The sequence below is a fragment of the Pristiophorus japonicus genome, unplaced genomic scaffold (genome assembly GCF_044704955.1).
Source record: "Pristiophorus japonicus isolate sPriJap1 unplaced genomic scaffold, sPriJap1.hap1 HAP1_SCAFFOLD_420, whole genome shotgun sequence".
Taxonomy (NCBI): domain Eukaryota; kingdom Metazoa; phylum Chordata; class Chondrichthyes; family Pristiophoridae; genus Pristiophorus; species Pristiophorus japonicus.
In genome coordinates, this window is record NW_027254091.1 from 351,332 (window position 1) to 375,686 (window position 24,355).

Here is a 24,355-nt window from a genome sequence, read left to right on the forward strand (position 1 = left end):
ATTGACAGTGTGCTAAACAGAGACTTCATCGCATTTACTTAAGGGGCTGGGGCAGTCCATGTTTGTGGGCTTCACAACCAGCAGCAAAAGGCTCTCTAAACATCTAAAGCCTGAGCTAGTTTGGTCTCAGTCATGCTGGGCTGTCCATCTTGTGGCTTATGTTTAGTCTATGAGTAAGCAAGTTGCATCTTTTACATATACTGAGCAATTGAGGGAATTGTATATTCCCACTGTAGCCTATTCGAGGTCGAAATTTCCCAGGCCCCGATTGGGGGCGGTAAACTTTCGGGCCGGGACATTTATCGCCTGGCCGGAAGTCCTGCCCCGACACAGAATTGGACACGAGCGCCCCTAAAAGGAAGCGGAAGGCTGTTTCTGGCACTCTGCATCCTTGGAGGGGCGCTCCTAGGGCAGGAACATGGGACTGAGTGCAGCGCCAAGTTCAGATGGCCAGCGCCATGCTCAGGAGCACAGTGCTACCCGGATGCTCTGCGTAGCGCTGACATGCTACAATGCCCCTCCCACTGGACCCCCAGGGAGCCGATCAATTGGGCCAGCAGCCCGACACCCATAATGGAGTATTGGCGGGCTGGTCGTCACAAGGGGCGCCATTGTCGGGCCAATGGAAGAGTTGGCTGACAAAGAAAACCCTCCCCTTTAAGAGGTGCCCCGATGGCACCATCCTCGCGACCTGTGGGGTAATTTCCCCCGTGGGGCGCAAAGGGGCCGGGGCGGGGTGGTAAGGGATCGACATGCATGGCAAATCGCGGGGCGCGGCACTACTGGCACATCGCCCCCCCCACGCTCCCACCCCCTTCGCCCCCCAAAACCTCAGTGGGCAATTTCCTGGGAGGCGCAGTCACCCTCCTTGCCTGGGCGAAAACTTCATTGCATTCCGTTAGCGCCCTCCTGAGGCACAAATGGAACTATAAAATGTGCAATTTTGGCCCTTCATTTCTACACCTTGAGTAACCAAACCATTGGCGTGAAATCACGGCCTTGCTGCGTCCGTACGGAATACGCATGAACCCGGCGAGGCCTCGCAAAAGCTAGTTATCGGGGCGCGATGCGCCAAAACCCAGCTTTTCCGATTTGTCAAGATATCTCTTGACAGATTGAATGCATACCCGCAGCAAAGACATCCGTGCAGGAGAGATTGGGTTATTTGTCCAACTCATGCCCAGCGAATGTCCTTCAAACTCTTGCGCCTGGTAAAAGCAGGTGCATAACTTACTTTTACTGGCGTAAGTGTTTTAAAACATATAAAATTTAAATGTAATCATACATTTTTATGTTTAAAAACCCTGTCCATTAAGATAATTTTATTTTAAACCCTATTAAAACACACACACAATTCCAAAAAATATATATATTTTTTCTGAAACATTTAATTAACTTTAATTTCAATTTGGTGGTTTTTTTAATTTATTATGTGTTTGGGTGTTTTAGGGGGTTATTCTCGTTGATAATAATGGGAACTCAGAGAAACGGAGTTCCTATATCAATGAGAATACTGCAGAATGATTGGTTGTCCAGGCCCACGTGACTCCAGCTTTTTCGTGCGTGCGAGGAAGTCCTCTTCCTGTGTGCTACACATCTAATCTAGGCCTCCGACCGGAATCGAAGGCGCTTCCGGAACCACGAGGTACATTCGTAGAAAAATTTTGGGTCAGAGGCATTCATCCGAAGGAAGCCTCCGACTGGAACTTCAAGGCCATTGTATTGGCTTGAAGCTTGTGCTCTCAGTAGACAATTCTCTGAACCTGGGCCCAGAAGAGTCGAGGGCCCAGGGGCAGCACGGGCCAGCCCACATTGCGATATGTGCGCGCACTAGGTCCGTACAGCAGAGCTGGTCTCCAGTCGTCCTGGTTTACCCTTGCCACTGGATAAAGGCCTAGCTCTGTCAAGCCCGTGTGGTGGCTGGTGTGCAGCAGTCACCACACGTTTTTTTTAAAAAATCCACGTACAGGCATCTTCCACCCCCTCAATTGGAGTTCAGGACTGGAACATCGGCTCCTTCATTGAAACATCTGTGAACTCGTGGAAGCAAGTCATCCTCGTTCGAGGGACCGTCTATGATATTCAGTCTGCCTTCTGTAAAGAGGAGGATTCACACCTTCTACTCCAGTTGTGAGTGTATGGAGTAAGAGTTCTCTGTTATGATCCTGGATTTTTTTTTACTGTTTAACTAGAGGTGCACTCTGAATCATAGAGGGTGTGAAGTCTGCTTATAGGAGTGATCAGTAATGTTGAACCCAAGGAAATATCTAGGGGGCTATTTTCCCTGTGTCCTTTATGCTAAAATGAGTCTGAGGTGATCAATATGGGGCATTGAGCTGCAATGCCTGGATAGCCCACCTTTCGTGCAAGACATCATCTTGGTAAAAGGAGTTGAAGTGCGCACTGGGAATGGCTGCCCTCTGGATGATGAAGGCTCTAATGACCAATTAAATTTGGCTCCTAACGCTCATTAAAGAGGCTGCACGCCCCAAAAATTAAAGAGGCTGCACACCATTTTTGGCAATTGTTGCAATTACTGACCTCACCTCCCAGCGACCAGCTGAACAGGAGTGCTACTTAAAGCCTTGTTCAGCTTTTACTGTTCACTGTTCACTTGCTGCTGGAGATCAGCTGACTACACTACGTTTGTAGAGGATGTTTGATAAATATCAGGAGACTTTCTGGGACACTTTGTCAAGACTTCACCAACACTCTATCATCATTTATTCCAAAAATTCTCTTGACCTAAAAACCGTGATTGTTGTGCTACTGTACCTTATAGGAGTCACCAGAAGAAAGAGTGGTAATGGGGATCTTGCTAGGGGTCCCCCTTGGATCTAGAGGAGGAATGGGAGGAGATGAGGCCAGGCATAACTTTTGGAGTAGAGAGGGACAGGACGGCGGTGGGGAATGCTCCTGATTCATGGTGACTTGCTGCATGCTCCACAATCTGGCGATCATGAGGGACCAGCCGATACTACCAGCAATTGTGCCCGAGGGTCAAGCTCAAGAAGAGGTTAAGGAGGAGGAGGACTGGGGGAGCACCGGAGGGTTCCAGGTAGACTTATTACGTGGAGGGTGCGAGTTTAGATGGGATAGAGAAACAAAGGGATCTTGTTCCATGGATGCTATTTGGTGTTCCATGGAAGCTGAAATGACTGCATTGGAACCTACGACCTCAGTCATCGGATGCTGCATGATATTAGGCTCCACGGGTCGCTGGATGGAATTGGCCAGACTCTCCGTGCATTTGGTTTGTCGCACCCATCAGCCTTCTGAAGCCTGGCCCGTGAGGTCCACATCTCAGTCCTCTGTAGCAGAACCAGTATGCGACCTTGCCCACCCCCGAGAATGGGGGCACCTAGAGTGCCCTTTCCACCCTGTCCACTAGTGCCTGGGGCATGCTACTATGGGGGTCCTTGTTCTACCCGAGCCCCTCGAAGTTAAGCATTGTGCTGGCTTCTGAGTTGGTGCCTGCGACAGTGGTAGTTCTCCTCCTCTGTGGCGGAGGAGGTAGGGGCTAGCGGGGTGGGTCTTGCTCCTGAGAGTCTACAATGATAAAGCTAGAAGGTTTAGGGTGCAGCACATGTGGCCACTAAAGGAGGATGTGTGTGATGAGACCATATGCAAGGAAGCTGGAGTAGCCACATATCACTAGGCGATATGTCCCCTGCTCTGCCTGTGGCCCCGGCGTCTGCCACTCCCCGATTACCACCAGCAAGAGGAGTGATCTCATACCTGCTTACCCTGCCCGGTCGGGTCCTGTTGGCACCTGTTATGTGTCATCTTGTGCAGGAAGAGAGAGTAGTGATTGTGAATAAATGTATTGGCAGGTGTGTTTGTGCGTGTGTGATGCCTCACACGGTTGAAGAGGTGTGAGTAGTGCTTGTTGAAAGATGCAATATTGCGGGATGTGTGACTGTAAGTGTACACTTACATGGTGGATACAGTGTTTTGAGTTTGTGATGCTGGTGATGGTGCCATTACTGAGAAATACTTGTGTGATGGGATTTTACCTTGACCACTCATGTCAAATCAGAACATTTTTTGTGGCACTGGAGCCATGTCCTGGAGAGGTACTCCTGGCTGTAACCTCCTCAGCGGTCTCCTCCTGCATCTGCTGCATAAGTTGCCTCTGTGGCCTCCTCTTCCACCCCCACATCATCTCCCCGCCCACCCCCAGCTAGTACAAGATATACCTCCTCCACCAGGACCTCCAGTGCCGCCTCAGTACCTGTGAGCCCTCACCCTCTGTCCCTGAGCCATCCTGATGTATGCCAATGTCTGTCAGCCAGTGTGTACCACACCTTCAATGGAGGTGCATGCCTGGAGGCTAATTGCTCTTAATCATCCATGGGGCCATCAGGGAAGCATAGCTTTTCTTAATAAAAACAGGGATAACTGGAAAATTTGTGACTATTTCCGTTTGTTGCAGGCAAGTGAAAAGGAACTGTTTCCTCGGGATGCGAGTGGAAAGATTCTTCATGAGAATGTGGATTTGCGTGAAACTTGGGCGGTAGGTACTCGGCGTCAGAAGTATAATTGTATGTGACAATTGGGGATATTCAGAACCTAAAAAACTAAAATAAAATAATTTTTCAATCCTGTGAAGTGTTAAACAGCTGAAGTATTATGGGATGCTTACAGCGTTCCCGTTATTTATTTTGGGGGTGTGGCACCTTTAAGGGGCTACGTTTTCCATCTGCAGTTTCGCGCATGCGTGAACTTTAACATTGCAAACTGCGCTGCGTCTAGGGAATGTATAGGGACAGTTCCAAACCTGTATGCTTTCACTCTTGGAGTGAGCAGAATGGAGAGGGACAAAATAGACAAAACTAAGGGAACTTAAAAAATAAGTCAAGTGGAGAAGCTTACAAGTGCAAAAGCAAAATACTGCGGATGCTGGAAATCTGAAATAAAAACAGAAAATGCTGGAAACGCTGGTCAGCTGGTCAGGCAGCGTCTGTGGAGAGAGAAATGTTGCGGGTCGGTGACCTTTCGTCAGAACGGGAAAAAGTTAGAGATGTAACAGATTTTAAGGAAGTGGAGGGGAGGAAAGAACAAAAGGGAAGGTCTGTGATGGACCTCTGACCCCATTTTTTCCACATGGCAGCTGTTGATGATTCTGCCATCCCATTTACACCTCTTCTACACTCGTCTTTTGTTTCTTTACTTGTCCCATTACCATCTCCTTTTGCCTTGTATTATCGTCCCTTTTGTCTTTTAATCTCTCCTGCCTTTCATCATATCACAGACCTTCCCTTTTGTTCTTGCTTAAAATCTGTTACATCTCTAACTTTTTCCAGTTCTGACAAATGAAACGGTTCCCCCTCCGCAGACTGCCTGACCTGCTGAGTATTTCCAGCATTTTCTGTTTTTATTTGAGCTTACAAGTATATATATTTTTTTAATGATAATGGAGAAAGTAATGGACCTTAAGACAGACAAATCTCCAGGACCTGATGGGGTTCACTGCAGATATTGGGGAGGAAATTGCAGATGTATTAAGTTATCATTTTCTACATTTGGGAATTGTGTCTTTGGATTGCAAATTTCACTCCATTATTTAAAAAGGGAGAGTGAAACCATAACACCAATTGTGGGGAAGTTACTGAAATCTATTAACAGGGATCGAGTGACTAAACACTTGGAGAAGTATGAGCTGAGTCAGCTTGAAGTTATGAAAAGTAGGTCATGTCTGACTTAATCCAGTTGAAGTTTTTGAAGTCACTATTGTGGATAGGAGAGTGTCTATATGGACTTCCAAAAGACATTTAATAAGGTTTTGCGCAAGAGATTATTAGCGAAAATAAGAGCACATGGAATTGGAAGTAACCTTGTTATATGGGTGGGTAAATTGTTGGGAAGTACGAGATAGAGTAGGAATAAAGGAAATCCGAGAATCAGCACAGAAGGAGGCCATTTGGCCCGTCGTGCCTGTGCTGGCTTTTTAGAAGAGCAGTCGTGCTAAGTCCCATTTTACCGCTTTTTGTCCGTAACCCTGTAAGTTGCTCATCCTTAAGCACCTGTCCAATTCCCTTTTAAAATGATTTATGGAACCAGCTTCCATCATCTCTTCAGGTAGAGTGTTCCAGATCCCCACAACCCTTGGACTGAAAACAGTTCTCCTCATACCCCGTCTAAATCTTTTGCCAATGATGTTGAATCTATGACCCCTGATTATTGACCCACTTGCCAGAGGGACTAGTTTATCAAAACCGCACATCGTCTTGAAAACCTTTATTAGATTACCTCTTAATCTGCTCTATTCCAAGGAGAACAGTCCTAACTTTTCTAACCTCTCCTCATAACTTATCTCTAGTAAACCTCCTCTGTAAAGCCTTTACATCTTTCCTGGTGTGGTGCCCAGAATTCTCCACAATACTCTCATGTACTCTCATTAGCGGGATCTGGCAAGTGGATGTAGGAATAGAGAGTTGTATATCCAAGTTAGGAGGCACAGTAAGTTGTGTAGGACGTTTCCAATGGACCTAAACCAATTAAATGAGTGGGCAAATCTGTGACCGATGAAGTTCAATGTGGGAAGTGTGAACTTTGGATCCAAGAATAACAAATTGGAATATTTTCTAATGGGCCAGCCGAGTTGCTGTGGAGGAGCTGTGGGATTTGGGTGTTCATATACAATAGTAATAATGCAAAACATAGGAACATGAGGAGGCCATTTAGCCCCTCGAGCCTGTTCTGCCATTCAATAAGATCATGGCTGATCTGTGACCTAACTCCATATACCAGTCTTTGGCCCATATCCCTTAATACGTTTGGTTTACAAAAAGCTATCAATCTCTGAGTTAAAATGAACAATTGATCTAGCATCAATTGCTTTGAAGGGGTAATGATAGCAGATTCAATAATAACTTTCCAAAGGAAATTGGATAAATAATTAAAAAGGAAGAAAAATTGCAGGGCTATGAGGAAAGAGCAAGGGAGTGGGACTAATTGGATAGCTCTTTCAAAGAGGCAGCAGAGGCATGTTGAGCCAAATGGCTTCTCTGTTTCTTGCCCCCTTCCTGCAATATGGCAACACTGTGCTTCCTCCCTCATGCCATTGCTAGATCACCATGGCATTCCTGATAATCGCTTTATGTCCCTGAGTAAGCCTTCTCACCCACCTTGACCTTGCTCTCCCAATCGGGCCCTTAACTAAATTCCACTTCCATTCTTTCCTTTCGCCAGTTTCACCATTCAATTATATTCCATCAATCGCTATTTTCTTTGGTTAATGGGCCCCGGCTGGCACATAGCCTCCTGCCCAGCCATCCAAGTTCTCCTATCCTTTTGTTGCACCATTACAATGGTGCAGTGCACCACTGCTGTGATTGGGAGCTGCATGGTGCAGTGCACCACTGCTGTGATTGGGAGCTGCATGGTGCAGTGCACCACTGCTGTGATTGGGAGCTTTTGTTAAATTTCAAATTAAGTCAGAGGGGAAAAAAAGTGAAATCATAGCTTGAGTTCTGATGTTTGTCTTGCTGTTCATGAAAAATGATTATGTGTTAGCACACTCACTTTGAGTCCAAAGATTCTGGGTTGAATCCCTGCGGCAGACTTTGCGCCCATAATCTAGGCTAACATGTCAGTGCAGTACTGTGACAGTGCTGCACTGTTGGCCATATTGTCCTTTCTTTAGAGTAATGGTTAATCTAAGTCTGTTTGCCTTTTCAGGTGGATGTAAATATACCATGATATTGTCTGAACAGAATGTTCTCCTGGTTCATGGCCAGACTCCCTCAATCAATATGAGCAAACAAAACAAAGAACAAAATCTTCAGAAACCTTGATAATTTCGACATCCACTTAAGGGGGAGGGAAATGGCTCCCAATTTAAACATCAAACTTTTGGTGCAAGGTTTTAATTTTAGACATTTCTGGCTAGCCCCTCAAACTCTGGACTGGTGATAACGCTAAGCAGTGTGTATGTGATGCAGAAATCCCATGGGAATAGATCAGCTTCATAAGGAAGAGGAAATTATGAACCAACATTAGCTTCCCCAATGACCCTGAGGACCATCTCTGGTCCATACGGACCAGGAAAGAAAGAAAGACTTACATTTATATCGCGCCTTGCCTGAGCACCGGATGTCGCAAAATGCTTTACAACCAATGAAGTACTTTAAGTGTAGTAACTATTGTAATGTGGGAAACAGAAGGATTGATCCCAGTCTGTATTGCATTGGATGGTCTCACTCAGGTTGATGATGGGGACGTACAATTGGCTTTAGTGTCCCTGGGTTAAGGAGAGAAGGAAAACAGTGAGGGTGTTCCCACACTGTCCAAGGGCTCTGACTGGATCATGCATTTGTGTAAACGCTGTGCAAGGACAGGATCAGGTTCAGCTGTGATGCTCTCCCCAGTTGAATAACTTGCCAACGTCCACAATCAAGGTTCAGATACGAATTAGCATGTTAGGGGAGACACGAGAGTGTGACTGGGGCCTGTTGATCTGTCACTCAGATCCAACCACTTCAGGGGATGAAAATGTTGGAAAGGACGAAAAAAACAAAGTTGCTCATTTATCCACTGTAGGTTATGGAAGGCTGCAAGGATGATGGCTTGGTGAGGTCTATCGGAGTGTCCAACTTCAACCGCAGACAGTTGGAGATGATTCTGCAGATGCCCAACCTGAAATACAAGCCGGTGTGTAACCAGGTAAGATTCAGGAATCAATGTAACAAACCAGAGATGCAATTCTACACCCAGTAGCTGTGTTTACTAATATTGGGGCCAATTGCCTCATGTACTCAGGGAGGGAACCTTCACAAGTTACTTAATAATAAAATAGAAATTACTGCAGAGTTTCAAACCTGCATCTGGTTCCTTGCCCAAGTGGGCATACTTCATGCGGGAGTCCAGATTGAGTGATGGCAAACTGATCGACCATGGAGGCTCACAGTTATCCCAATCCTAATCTAAACTGGTATGTACACACCAAACAGCCATCAGCAGCAGGAACCCTGATCCCTCTCTCTCTCCTCCTTGTTCCTCTTGGAACTGTCCTGGGAGGTAAATTTATTCACTCTTTCAAAGGGTCTTGCCAGTTCTCGTGGTGCATATAGGAACCAAAGATATAGGTAAATAAACAGGATGAGGTCCTACAGGCTGAATTTAGGGAGCTAGCAGTTAAATTATAAAGTAGGACCTCAAAGGTAGTAATCTCAGGATTGCTACCAGTGCCACGTGCCAGTCAGAGTAGAAATAGCAGGATAGTTAAGATGAATATGTGGCTTGAGGGATGGTGCAAGAGGCAGGGATTCAAATTGCTGGCACATTGGAACCAGTTCTGGGGGAGGTGGGACCAGTACAAACCGGACGGTCTGCACCTGGGCAGGAGCGGAACTGATGTCCTAAGGGGAGTGTTTGCTAGTGCTGTTGGGGAGGATTTAAACTAATATGGCAGGGGGATAGGAATCTATGCAGGGAGACAGAGGGAAGTAAAATGGGGGCAGAAGCAAATGATAGAAAGGAGAAAAGTAAAAGTGGCAGGCAGAGAAATCAAAGGCAAAAATCAAAAAGAGCCACATTTCAATATAATTCTAAAAGGACAAAGAGTGTTGAAAAAACAATCCTGAAGGCTCTGTGTCTCAATGCGAGGATCATCGTAATAAGGTGTGTCATGTTTGTAACCTTCACATACCTGTAACCTTTATGTAACTACACTGTAGACACCTGAGTAATGCACACCTTGACCACAGGGGGTGAACTTGTGGGAGACACTCCTCACTTGGTCATCCAGGTATATAAAGAGAGGTCCCATGCAGTGTCAGCACTTCTTGGTCCTGGGAATAAAGGTTCAGGTCACGTAGTGACTTTGTCTGCAGTACATGCCTCGTGTGATTCTATAGTAAGGTGTAAGATCACCACATTTGGCGACGAGAAACGGGAATCAACGACCCATGAGGATGGCCACCGGTAGCACAGATGAACGGTACTGTGTTGGTGAGGACTGGGACGATTTCGTTGAGAGGCTCCAGCAGAGCTTCGTCATGAAGGACTGGCTGGGAGAGGAAGCGGCTGGCAAGTGGAGGGCGCATCTACTGACCAATTGTGGATCCAAGACGTAAGCGCTGATGAAAGACCTGCTCGCACCCGAGAAGCCGGCAGACAAGTCTTTTGAAGAGCTCAGCACTCTGATCGGTGACCACCTCAAACCGGCGAGCAGTGTACACATGGCCCCGCACCGGTTTTACACACACCGGCGTCAGGAGGAACAAAGCACATTGGACTTCGTTGCAGACCTTCAGCATTTAGCCAGTCTCTAAGTTCACAGACGCCTGCAGGGGGGAAGATGTTAAGGGCATTGAGGGCATTGGTCATGCCGAGATTTTCAGGAAGCTTATTGAGACCAAGAACTTGACTTTGGAAAGGGCAACGTTGATGGCTCAGACCTTCATGGCAGGGGAAGAGGAGACCAAGATAATTTACGCACGGAGCCCTGGTTCCAACATGGCGATGGACCAGCAAGTTAACATTGTAAACGAGATTCAGAACCCCGCAGGCAGGCAAGGGCAATTCGACACCGCCCAGGCAGCAACAGACTCTCGGGTGAGCCAGCAACAGAGAAATGAAAGGGGAATCGGCAATTCACGCCATCACAAGGGACAATGCGTCCCGGGATGGGACCATTGACACTCAGCAACAGAGTGCTCAGGAGTAATCAAAGAGACAATCAGAGAGGAATGCCTGTTAACAGTTCCTTTGTTCAGAACAATCTCAGCTCATGCTGGAGGTGCAGTGGCAGACATGCTGCGAAAACCTGTAGGTTTCAGCAATTTATCTGCAGAAACTGTAACTTCAGTGGACATCTGGCCAGAATGTGCAGAAAGCCCGTAGCGAGGCTAGTTTACGAGGCAGAGGAACCAGATGAAGGGTCTGCAAGGCAGGGTGATGCTTGGGGCAAAGCTATGGATGCTGAAGTCCAGCGGATTCATGTGGCAGATGTCCACAGCTCGTATACCAAAACGCCACCTATGATGATGAAAGTTCTATTAAATGGCATCCCGGTACGCATGGAGCTGGACACAGGAGCCAGCCAGTCACTTTTGAGTGCCCAACAATTTGAAAAACTATGGCCACTCAAAGCTAACAGGCCCAAACTGGAACGCATTGACACGCAGTTACGGACACACACCAGAGAGATCATCCCAATACTAGGCAGTGCAAACTTAGTGGTCACACACAATGGATCGGAGAACCGGCTGCCACTCTGGATTGTCCCGGGGAATGGTCTCGTGCTCTTGGGGAGGAGCTGGTTAGCCGAGATGAACTGGAAATGGGGGGATGTGCACGCCATTTCATCTGTGGAGCGAAGTTCATGCTCACAGGTCCTACAGAAATTCAAGCCACTTTTTCAACCAGGTGTCGGGACTTTTAAAGGCACCAAAGTAGTGATACACATCACCTCAGTCGCCAGACCAGTGCACCACAAAGCCAGAGCCGTGCCGTATGTAATGCGTGAGAGAATTGAGAGTGAGTTGGACAGGCTGCTAAGAGAGGGCATAATTTTGCCTGTTGAATTCAGTGACTGGGCAAGCCCCATCGTTCCTGTCCTTAAAGCGGATGACTCGGTCAGGATTTGTGGCGACTACAAGGCCACCATCAACCGAGTGTCACTACAGGACCAATACCCGCTTCCGAGAGCGGAGGATCTTTTTGCCACGCTGGCAGGTGGCAAACTGTTCACCAAGTTGGACCTCACTTCAGCCTACATGACTCAGGAACTGGCTGAAGAATCCAAGCTTCTGACCACCATCACTACGCACAAGGGGCTATTCGTTTACAACAGGTGTTCGTTTGGCATTCGTTCAGCGGCCGCTATCTTCCAGAGGAACATGGAAAGCTTGCTTAAATCCATCCCTGGAACAATTGTGCTCCAAGATGACATCCTAATCATGGGTCGAGACACCGAGGAACACCTCCACAACCTGAAGGAGGTGCTACACCGAGTGGACCAGGTAGGCTTGCGACTAAAGAAGTCCAAGTGTGTGTTTTTGGCCCCAGAGTTCAAGTTTTTGGGCAGGAGGATTGCCGCAGACGGGATCCGGCCTACCGAATCCAAAACGGAGGCGATCTGTCGTGCGCCCAGGCCCGGCAACACATCAGAGTTGCGGTCATTTCTGGGACGATTGAACTACTTCGGGAACTTTCTGCCGAACTTAAGCACATTGTTGGAGCCGCTGCACGTGCTCCTGCGTAAGGGTTGTGAATGGTTTTGGGGGGACTGTCAAGAAAGGGCTTTCAGTTGGGTGCGGAATCTGCTTTGTTCTAACGAGCTGTTGACCTTGTACAACCCCTGTAAGAAACTGGTTTTAATGTGTGATGCATCATCCTATGCGTGTGCATGTTGCAGCAGAGTAATGATGAGGGCCAACTCCAACCTGTGGCTTATGCCTCCAGGTCGCACTCCCAGGCAGAACGGGGATATGGGATGGTTGAAAAGGAAGCACTCGCATGTGTCTACGGGGTGAAAAAGATGCACCAGTACCTTTTCGGCAGAAGGTTCGAGTTAGAAACGGACCACAAACCGTTAACAGCCCTGTTGTCCGAAAGCAAGGCTGTCAATGCCAATGTGTCAGCTCGCATACAGCGGTGGGCCCTCACGCTGGCTGCGTATGACGATAGCATACGGCACTGGCCAGGCACTGAAAATTGCGCTGTCGCGCTCAGCAGGCTCCCACTGGCGACCACCAAGGGGGAGTCGGAGCAAAGCGCAGAGATGGTCATGGCCGTTGAGGCTTTCGACACCGCAGGCTCCCCCATCATAGCTCACCAGATCAAAATCTGGACCAACAGAGATCCCCTCCTATCCCTGATAAAGAAATGTGTCCTGACCCGGGATTGGGCGCCCGCACACTGAGCATGCCCCGAGGAGGTCAGGCCGTTTCACAGATGGATGGACGAGCTCTCCATCCAAGCCAATTGCCTGCTATGGGGAAGCAGGGTAGTCATGCCCCAGAAAGGAAGGGAAGCATTCATCAGGGAACTCCACAGCGAGCACCCAGGCATCATGCTAATGAAGGCCATTGCCCGGTCACATATATGGTGGCCGGGAATTGGAACTCTGGGTTCGCAGGTGCACGACGTGTGCTCAGCTGGGAAATGCCCGCAGGGAGGCCCCACTCAGCCCGTGGCCCTGGCCCTTCAGGCCATGGTCACGTATTCATGTAGACTACGCGGGCCCGTTCATGGGAAAAATGTTTCTGATTGTTGTTGATGCATACTCGAAATGGATCGAGTGCATCATACTGAATTCGTGCACGACATCCACCACTGTGGAGAGTCTGCGTACGGTCTTCGCGACCCACGGCTTGCCGGACATCCTGGTTAGCGACAACGGCCCGTGTTTCACTAGGTATGAATTCCAGGAGTTTATGTCGGGTAATAGTATCAAACACGTCAGGACAGCACCGTTCAAGCCGGCTTCCAATGGCCAGGCGGAACGTGCGGTTCAAATCATAAAACAGGGCATGCTCCGGATTCAACGACCCTCCCTTCGGTACCGCCTATCGCGCCTCCTGCTGGCCTATAGGTCCCGGCCGCATTCGCTCACGGGAGTCCCGCCCGCGGAACTACTCATGAAACGCACACTTAAAACGCGGCTGTCCCTCATTCATCCAGCCCTGTCAGACATTGTTGAGGGCAAGCGCCAGTCGCAAATCGAGTGCCATGATTGCAACTCAGTGGGGAGATGCATAGAAATCGATGACCCTGTATTCGTTCTCAATCATGCTTTGGGACGCAAGTGGCTTGAGGGCACTGTAATTGGCAGAGGGGAATAGGGCCATAGTGGTCAGACTTAACAATGGGCAGATTTGCCGCAAACATCTGGACCAAACAAAGAAAAGGTTCAGCATGGACACTGAGGAACCTGAGGAAGATCATGAGATGGCACCCACACCACTGCCAGAGAACGAGCAACAAGGACATTCACCAGCATGCACAGACCCTGCGGCCAGGCCGGAATCACCTCAGGCGACAGATGCATGCCATGCCCCAACTACCAGAGCCCCAACTGCGGCGCTCCATGAGAGAGCGTCGACTGCCTGAAAGACTCAATCTTTGACCCAAAGACATTGGGGGGAGGTGATGTCATGTTTGTAACCTTCACATAACTGTAACCTTTATGTAACAACACTGTACACTGTATATGTAAGAAATGCACACCTTGGCCCAGTGGGTGAACTTGTGGGAGACACACCTCACCTGGTCATCCAGGTATATAAAGGGAGGTCCCACGAGGGTCAGCACTTCTTGGTCCTGGGAATAAAGGTTCAGGTCACTTAGTGAATTTGTCTGCAGTACATGCCTCGTGTGATTCTATAGTAAGGTGTAAGGACACCACAAGGTGGATGAGTTGACTGCGCAGATAGCTGTTAACGGATGTGATGTAATTGGGATTACGGAGACATGGCTCTAGGGTGACCAAGGCTGGGAACTCAACATCCAGGGGTATTCAATATTCAGGAAGGATACACAGAAAGATAAAGGAGATGGTTAAAGAGGAGATTAATGCAATTGTAAGGAAGGACATTAGCTTGGATGATGTGGAATCTGTATGGGTAGAGCTGCGGAACACCAAAGGGCAGAAAACGCTAGTGGGAGCAGTTGTGTATAGACCACCAAACAGTCATAGTGAGGTTGGGGATGGCATCAAACAGGAAATGCGTGCAATAAAGGTACAGTAGTTATCATGAACGACTTTAATCTACATATAGATTGGGCTAACCAAACTGCTGGCAATACGGTGGAGGAGGATTTCCTGGCGTGTATATGGGATGGTTTTCTAGATCAGTATGTCGAGGAACCAACTGGAAAGTTGGCCATCCTCGACTGGGTGTTGTGTAATGAGAGAGGATTAATTAGCAATCTTGTTGTGCGAAGCTCCTTGGGGAAGAGTGACAATATGATAGAATTCTTCATTAAGCTGGAGAGTGACAGTTAATTCAGAGACTCGGGTCCTGAAGTTAAAGAAAGGAAATTTCAATGGTGTGAGATGTGAATTGGCTAGGATAGACTGGCGAAGGGAAAGGGTTGACGGTGGATAGGCAATGGCAGACATTTAAAGATCACATGGATGAACCTCAACAATTGTACATCCCTGTTTGGCGCAAAAATAAAACTGGGAAGGTGGCTCAACCGTGGCTAACGAGGGAAATTAGGGATAGTGTTAAATCCAAGGAAGAGGCATATAAATTGGCCAGAAAAAGCAGCAAACCTAAGGTCTGGGAGAAATTTAAAATTCAGCAGAGGAAGACAAAGGGTTTAATTAGGAGGGGAAAAATAGGGTATGAGAGTAAGCTTGCAGGGAACATAAAAACTGACTGCAAAAGCTTCTATAGATGTGTGAAGAGAAAAAGATTAATGAAGACAAACATAGGTCCCTTACAGTCAGAATCAGGTGAATTTATAATGGGGAACAAAGAAATGGCAGACCAATTGAACAAATACTTTGGTTCTGCCTTCATTAAGGAAGACACAACTAACCTTCTGAAAATACTAGGGGACCGAGGGTCTAACAAGGAGGAACTGAAGGAAATGCTTTTAGTCAGGAAATGGTGTTGGGGAAATTGATGGGATTGAAGGCCGATAAATCCCCAGGGCCTGATAGTCTGCATCCCAGAGTACTTAAGGAAGTGGCCCGAGAAATAGTGGATGCATTGATGGTCAATTTCCAACATTCTAAAGTCTCTGGATCGGTCCCTATGGATTGGAGGGTAGCTAATGTAACCCCACTTTTTAAAAAAAAAAGAGAGAAAACAGGGAATTATAGACCGGTTAGCCTGACATCGGTAGTGGGGAAAATGTTGGAATCAATTATTAAAGATGTAATAGCAGTGCATTTGGAAAGCAGTGACAGGATCGGTCCAAGTCAGCATGGATTTATGAAAGGGAAATCATGCTTGACAAATCTTCTAGAATTTTTTGAGGATGTAAGTAGTAGAGTGGACAAGGGAGAAGCAGTGGATGTGGTGTATTTTGACTTTCAAAAGGCTTTTGACAAGGTTCCACACAAGAGATAGGTGTGCAAAATTAAGGCACATGGTATTGCAGGTAATACGTTGACATGGATAGAGAACTGGTTGGCAGACAGGAAGCAAAGAGTGGGAATAAACTGGTCCTTTTTAGAATGGCAGGCAGTGACTAGTGGGGTACCGCAATGTTCAGTGCTGGTACTGCAGCTATTTACAATATACATTCATGATTTAGACAAAGGAATTGAATGTAATATCTCCAAGTTTGCAGATGACACTAAGTTTGGTGTCATTGTGAGCTGTGAGGAGGATGCTAAGTCGCTACAGGGTGACTTGGACAGGTTAGGTGAGTGGGCAGATGCAGTATAATGTAGATAAATGTGAGTGTATCCACTTTGGTGGCAAAAAGAGGAAGGCAGAATATTATCTGAATAGTGACAGATTAGGAAAAGGGGAGGGGCAACGAGACCTGGGTGTCATGTACATCAGTTATTGAAAGTTGGTATGAAGGTACAGCAGGCGGTGAAGGCGGCAAATGGCATGTTGGCCTTCATAACGAGAGGAGTTGAGTATAGGAGCAGGGAGGTCTGACTGCAGTTGTACAGGGACTTTGTGAGGCCATACCTTGAATATTGTGTGCAATAATCTGAGGAAGGACATTATTGCTATTGAGGGAGTGCAGCAAAGGTTCACCAGACTGATTCCCGGGACGGCAGGACTGACATATGAAAAAAGACTGGATCGACTAGGCTTCTTGTCACTGGAATTTAGAAGAATGAGAGGGGATGTCATAGAAACATATAAAATTCTGACGGGATTGGACAGGTTATATGCAGAAAGAACGTTCCTGATGTTGGGGAAGTCCAGAACCAGGGGTCACAGTCTAAGGATAAAGGGTAAGCCATTTAGGACCGAAATGAGGAGAAACTGTTTCACTCAGAATTGTCAACCTGTGGAATTCTCTCCCACAAAAGTTGTTGAGGCCAGTTCGTTAGATGTATTCAAAAGGGAGTTAGAAACATAGAAAATAGGTGCAGGAGCAGGCCATTCAGCCCTTCGAGCCTGCACCGCCATGGCTGATCATGCAACTTCAGTACCCCACTCCCACCTTCTCTCCATACCCCCTGATTCTCTTAGCATAAGGGCCACATCTAACTCTCTCTTCAATATATCCAACGAACTGGACACAACAACTTTGTGGCAGAGAATTCCACAGGTTCACCACTCTGGGTGAAACAGTTTCTCCTCATCTCGGTCCTATATGGCTTACCTCTTATCCTTAGACCCCTGTTGCTGGACTTCCCAAACATCGGGAACATACTTCTTGCATCTAACCTGTCCAGTCCTGTCAGAATTTTATGTTTCTATGAGATCCCCCCTCATTCTTCCAAATTCCAGTGAGTATAAGCCTAGCCGATCCAGTCTTTCTTCAAAAGTCAGTCCTGCCATTCCGGGAATTAGTCTGGTTAACCTTCGCTGCACTCCCTGAATAGCAAACATGTTCTTCCTCAGATTAGGAGACCAAAACTGCACACAGTACTAAAGGTGTGGTCTCACCAATGCCCTGTACAACTGCAGTAAGACCTCCCTGCTCCTACACTCGAATCCTCTCGCTATGAAGGCCAACATGCCATTTTCTTTCTTTACTGCCTGCTGTGCCTGCATGCCTACCTTCAGTGACTGATGTACCATGACACCCAGGTCTCGTTGCACCTCTCCTTTTTCTAATCTGTCACCATTCAGGTAATAATCTGCCTTCCTGTTTTTGCCCCCAAAGTGGATAACTTCACACTTATCCACATTATACTGCATCTGTCATGCATTTGGACATTCACCTAACCTGTCCAAGTCACCCTGTAGCCTCTTCGCATCCTCCTCACAGCTCACACTGCCACCCAGCTTAGTGTCATCTGCAAACTTGGAGATATTACATTCAATTCCTTTGTCTGAATCATTAATGGATATTGTAAATAGCTGGGGTCCCAGCACGGAACCTTGCGGTACCCCACTAGTCACTGCCTGCCATTCTGAAAAGGACCCGTTTATTCCTACTCTTTGCTTCCTGTCTGCCAACCAGTTCTCTATCCACGTCAATACATTACCCCCAATACCATGTGCCTCAATTTTGTACACTAACCTCTTGTGTGGGACCTTGTCAAAAGCCTTTTGAAAGTCCAAATACACCACATTCACTGGTTCTCCCTTATCCACTCTACTATTTACATCCTGAAAAAACTCTAGAAGATTTGTCAAGCATGATCTCCCTTTCATAAATCCATGCTGACTTGGACCAATCCTGTCACTGCTTTCCATATGCGCTGCTATTATATCTTTAATAATTGATTCCAGCATTTTCCTCACCACCGATGTCAGGCTAACCGGTCTATAATTCCCTGTTTTCTCTCCCTCCTTTTTTAAAAAGTGGGGTTACATTAGCTACCCTCCAATCCATAGGTACTGATCCACAGTCCATGGAATTTTGTAAAATGACCACTAATGCATCTACTATTTCTAGGGCCACTTCCTTAAGTATTCTGGGATGCATCCCAATCAGGCCCTGGGGATTTACCGGCCTTCAGTCCCATCAGTTTCTCTAACACCATTTCCTGACTAACTTGGATTTCTTTCAGTTCCTCCTTCCCGCGAGACCCTCGGTCCCCTAGTATTTTCGGGAGGTTATTCGTGTCGTCCTTAGTGAAGACAGAACCAAAGTATTTGTTCAATTGGTCTGCCCTTTCCTTGTTCCCCATTATGAATTCACCTGATTCTGACTGCAAGGGACCTACATTTGTCTTCACTAATCTTTTTCTCTTCACATATCTATTGAAGCTTTTGCAGTCAGTTTTTATGTTCCCTGCAAGCTTACTCTCATACTCTATTTTCCCCCTCCTAATTAAACCCTTAGTCCTCCTCTGCTGAATTGTAAATTTCTCCCAGTCCTCAGGTTTGTTGCTTCTGGCCAATTTATATGCCTCTTCCTTGGATTTAACACTATCCCTAATTACCTTTGTTAGCCACGGTTGAGTCGCCTTTCCTGTTTTATTTTTACGCCATACAGGGATGTGCAATAGTTGTAATTCATCAATGTGATCTTTAAATGTTTGCCATTGCCTCTCCACCGTCAACCCTTTAAGTATCATTCGCCAGTCTATCCTAGCCAAATCACGTCTCATACCATCGAAGTTTCCTTTCTTTAAGTTCAGGACCCTAGTCACTGAATTAACTGTCACTCTCCATCTTAATGATGAATTCCACCATATTATGGTCACTTTTCCCCACGGGGCCATGCACGACCAGATTGCTAATTAATCCTCTCTCGTTACACAAGACCCAGTCTCGGATGGCCTGCTCTCTAGTTGGTTCCTTGACATATTAGTTTAGAAAACTATCCCTTATACACTCCAGGAAATCCTCCTCCACAGTATTGCTACCAGTTTGGTTAGCCCAATCAATATGTAGGTTAAAGTCACTCATGATAACTGCTGTACCCTTATTGCACGCGTCCCTAATTTCCTGTTTGATGCTATCACCAACCTCCCTACTACTGCTCCCACTAATGTTTTCTGCCCTTTGGTGTTTCGCAGCTCTACCCATATAGATTTCACATCATCCAAGCTAATGTCCTTCCTTACCATTGCGTTAATGTTCTCTTTAACCATTAACGCTACCCCACCTACTTTTCCTTCCTGAATATTGAATACCACTGGATGTTGAGTTCCCAGCCTTGGTTACCCTGGAGCCATGTCTCCGTAATCCCAATTACATCATAACAGCGGTCTGCGCAGTTAATTCATCCACCTTATTACGATGCTCCTCGCATTGAGACTCAGAGCCTTCAGGCTTGTTTTTTTAGCACTCTTTTTGTCCTATTAGAATTATGTTGTCTTGTGGCCCTTGTTGATTTTTGCCCTTGATTTCTCTGCCCTCCCTTCTTGCTTTTCTCCTTCCTACCTTTTGCTTCTGCCCCTTTTTTACTTCCCTCTGCCTCCCTGCATAGGTTCCCATCCCCCTGCCATATTAGTTTAAACCTTCCCCAACAGCACTAGCAAACACTCCCCCTAGGACATCGGTTCCGGTCCTGCCCAGGTGCAGACCGTCCGGTTTATACTGGCCCCACCTCCCCCAGAACCGGTTCCAGTGCCCCAGGAATTTGAATATCTCCTCCTTGCACCATTCCTCAAGTAATGTATTCATCTGAGCTATCCTGTAGTTCCTACTCTGACTAGCACATGGCACTGGTAGCAATCCTGAGATTACTACCTTTTGAGGTCCTACTTTTTAATTTAACTCCTAACTCCCTAAATTCAGCTTGTAGGACCTGATTCTGTTTTTTACCTTTATCTTTGGTACTTATATGCTCCACGACAGCTGGCTGTTCACCCTCCCCTTCCAGAATGCACTGCAACCGCTCCGAGACATTCTTGACCCTTGCACCAGGGAGGCAACATACCATCCTGGAGTCTCGATTGTGGCCGCAAAAATGCCTATGTGTTCCCTTACAATAGAATCCCCTATCACTATAGCTCTCCCACTCTTTGCTGCCCTCCCTGTGCAGCAGAGCCACCCATGGTGCCATGAACTTGGCTGCTGCTGCCTTCCCCTGATGAGTCATCTTCCCCAACAGTACCCAAAACGCTGTACCTGTTTTGGAGGGAGATGACTGCCGGGGACCCCTGCACTACCTTCCTTACACTGCTCTGCCTGGTGGTCACCCATTCCCTACCTGCATGTGTAACCTTTACCTGCGGTGTGACCAACTCACTAAACGTGCTATTCACAACATCCTCAGCATGTGGCACTTACGGCTAAAGGGATCAAGGGGTAGGGAGAAAAAGCAGGAATGAGGTACTGAAGTTGCATGATCAGCCATGATCATATTGAATGGTGGTACGGGCTTGAAGGGCCGAATGGTCCACTCCTGCACCTATTTTCTATGTTTCCCAGCAATAGATGTTCAACTACAGAGATTGAGGCCCTGATATCTCAATATTTACTGGGACATGGTTTTGGGGGTTGGTGGAGGGGAGGGGTTGGGGAAGACTGCAGCACCAGACCGCTGCCCAGAAGCAGGTAGGTTCAGTGGTGGGGTGGGGGTGGGATTTACAGGGTTAGCTTGTTGAACCTGGAGGAAACACTCCTGTCTTCCTGGTACACAAGCAGTTCCATAAAGACACTTACCTTATGGATATGGCTCTGAGAGCAGATTAGTTGCCTGCCCCTCATCCTCCTCCTTTAAAACTAGAAGTATGCCGGTTGGGGTCATGTTTGAAAGATTTAGGGGCTGAAATTTGGTTGTTTAGTGCCAGAGAGGGGTGCTAAGGGGCCGCCAAACACTTACCACCCGAGCCTCGCCCTGTCCTCGCCTCCCAAAAACTTCAGTGGAGGGATGGGGGCGGTGCGACGAGATAGCACTGCGCACTCTAGCGCCACCCACATGGCGACATCGTCGAGTGTGTGACGTCCAGCGTCAAACACTCCCTTGGCGCCGCGGCGACAAACTTGAATGGGACCACCTGCTTTACCTGCAGGCGCTGTTCCCGACCAGTAAAGCAGGCGGTCCCTCCAAGCATCAGGCGAAATGGCTGCGGTGGAGAAGGTAAGTGGCTGCAATCAATTTTATTCATCTTAATTACATTACTTACCGGTTTGTACTGTTTGACTTACCTGCCTTACTTTCTCTAGGTTTTGAGCTGGTCGACCTCATCTCCTCTTTGGGCATTAGGATGCCGGCAAGCTAGCGCCATAACTTCAGTAGGCCTCCTGCGTTTCCGCCTCGTTTGCGCCCTAAGGGTAGCGTGCACTGCTTCCCATAGCACCCCACTCCCCTCATGGGCAGTAATACTAAATATTCCAGTTGGAGGCGGTAAACATTGGCGGCACTAAAACTAGCGTCCGGGCGGTGTCACTGCCTCAAAGTGGGTGATTCCGAATTTCCACCCCTGAATATTTTAACTTCCAATCTGAACCAAACCCACCCATTTTTGGGGGGTTAAATTTACCCGTGTATCTGTTTGGCTCAGTAGATAACTCTTGTCTTGAGCTCCACACCAGGACTTGAGTGCATAAACTGACCTGGCATTTCAGTGCGATACAAAGGGAGTACCTTATCTCAAAAGGTGCTGGCTGGCCTTCATATTGGCTGTTAAACTGAGGCCCCATTTGCCTGTTCAGGTGGTTGTTAAAGATCCCACGGCACCATGAGGAATTCTTATGTGCCCTGGCCAACATTGTTCCTTTAACTAGCAGCATCAAAACAAATGAACTGGTCACTGCCGTTTGTAGAACATTGCTGCGTGTCGTGTCACTGCACTCCAAATGTAGTTCATTGCATGTGTTGTTTGAGATATTTCACTACAAACATTATTATGCTGTGCCATGTTCCACTGCATGTTGTGGGGAGTCTTTAAACCATTCTGGCCTTTGGTTTTTGCAGGTTGAATGTCACCCATACTTGAATCAGAGCAAACTGCTGATGTACTGTAAATCCAACAATATCGTTCTTGTGGGCTACAGTCCCTTAGGAAGACCACAGGATCCAGCGTTGTAAGTACATCGGAATCAACAAATTGTAACATGAAACTGAATTTAGAACATACTATATCATGGGATATGATTCTCTGCAAACCTTCCCTGGGACTGGGTAACTGGAGATTTAAAATGTAATGGGGACTTTGAGATCGATTCATACTGGTTGGGTCAACATGCAATTGTATAATAAGGTCAGGAAAAGTCCAAATTTGCCTCATTCAGACATAGTACACCAAGTGGACCATTAACCCATCCTCGAACTGCAAAATCTCCCAAGACAATCAAAATTCCTAAAACAATCGAGCAAATTGCCAGAAGACTGCAATAACTCTTAACTCCAGATCCAGGGCAATGTGGTTGACTTTTAACTGTCCTCTAAAATGGCCTAGCAAGCCACGCAGTTGTACGCAACTGCTACGAAAAACCATAAGAAGAATGGACCACCCGGCATCGACCTAGGCACCGGCTATGGACACGACAATGGCACACCCAGCCCAATCGACCCTGCAAAACCCTCCTCACCAACATCTGGGCACTTGTGCCAAAATTGGGAGAGCTGTCCCACAGACTTGTCAAGCAACAGCCTGACAGTCATACTTTCAGAAACATACCTGTCAGCCAATGTCTCAGACTCCATCACCATCCCTGAGTATGTCCTGTCCCACCAGCAGGACAGACCCACTAGAGGTGGCGGTACAGTGGTATACAGTCACCGATGGAGTGGCCTTGGGAGTCCCCAACATTGACAACGGACCATGAAGCCTCATGGCATCAGGTCAAGCATGGGCAAGGAAACCTCCTGCTGATTACCACCTATCGCCCTCCCTCAGCTGATGAATCAGTACTCCTCCATGTTGAACACCATTTGGAAGAAGCACTGAGAGTAGCAAGGGCACAGAATGTACTCTGGGTGGCGGACTTCAATGTCCATCATCAAGAGTGGCTCAGTTAGCACCATTATTGACCGAGCTGGCTGAGTCCTGAGGACATAGCTGCCAGACCCGGCCTGCAGCAGGTGGTGAAAGAACCAATACGAGTGAAAAATCTATTTGACCCCGTTTCACCAATCTACCTGTCGCAGATGCATCTGTCGATGACAGCATTGGTAGCAGTGATCATTGTACAGTTATTGTGTAGACTGTAACTTCGACGGTATGAGGCATGAATTGGTTAGAATAGACTGGCAAACGATACTCAAAGGGTTGACAATGGATAAGCAATGGCAAACATTTAAAGATCACATGGATGAACTTCAGCAAATGTACATCCCTGTCTGGAGTACAAATAAAACTGGGAAGGTGGCTCAACCATGGCTAACAAAGGAAATTAAGGATAGTGTTAAAGCCAAGGAAGAGGCATATAAATTGGCCAGAAAAAGCAACAAACCTGAGGACTGGGAGAAATTTAGAATTCAACAGAGGAGGACTAAGGATTTAATTAAGAGGGGGAAATAGAGTATGAGAGGAAGCTTGCAGGGAATATAAAAACTGACTGTAAAAGCTTCTATAAATATGTGAAGAGAAAAAGATTAGTAAAGACAAACGTAGGCCCCTTGCAGTTGGATTCAGGTGAATTTATAATGGGGAACAAAGAAATGGCAGACCAATTGAACAAATACTTCGGTTTTGTCTTCACGAAGGAAGATACAAATAACCTTCCGAAGGTACTAGGGGACAGTAGGTCTAGTGAGAAGGAGGAACTGAAGGATATCCTTATTATGCAGGAAATTGTGTTGGGAAATTAATGGGATTGAAGGCCGATAAATCCCCGGGGCCTGATAGTCTGCATCCCAGAGTGCTCAAGGAAGTGGCCCTAGAAATAGTGGATACATTGGTGATCAT

General features: G+C 47.1%; 1 protein-coding gene across 1 annotated transcript in view; it reads left to right on the forward strand.

Moving 5' to 3' along the window:
* LOC139251193 (aldo-keto reductase family 1 member C15-like) overlaps window positions 1-24,355 on the forward strand; it is a 128,102-nt gene that overhangs the window by 45,750 nt on the left and 57,997 nt on the right. The window contains exons 4-6 of the mRNA XM_070873164.1: window positions 4,436-4,516; window positions 8,545-8,667; window positions 22,420-22,529. Coding sequence (XP_070729265.1) covers window positions 4,436-4,516; window positions 8,545-8,667; window positions 22,420-22,529 — 314 coding nt within the window. The remainder of the gene's footprint in view (window positions 1-4,435; window positions 4,517-8,544; window positions 8,668-22,419; window positions 22,530-24,355) is intronic.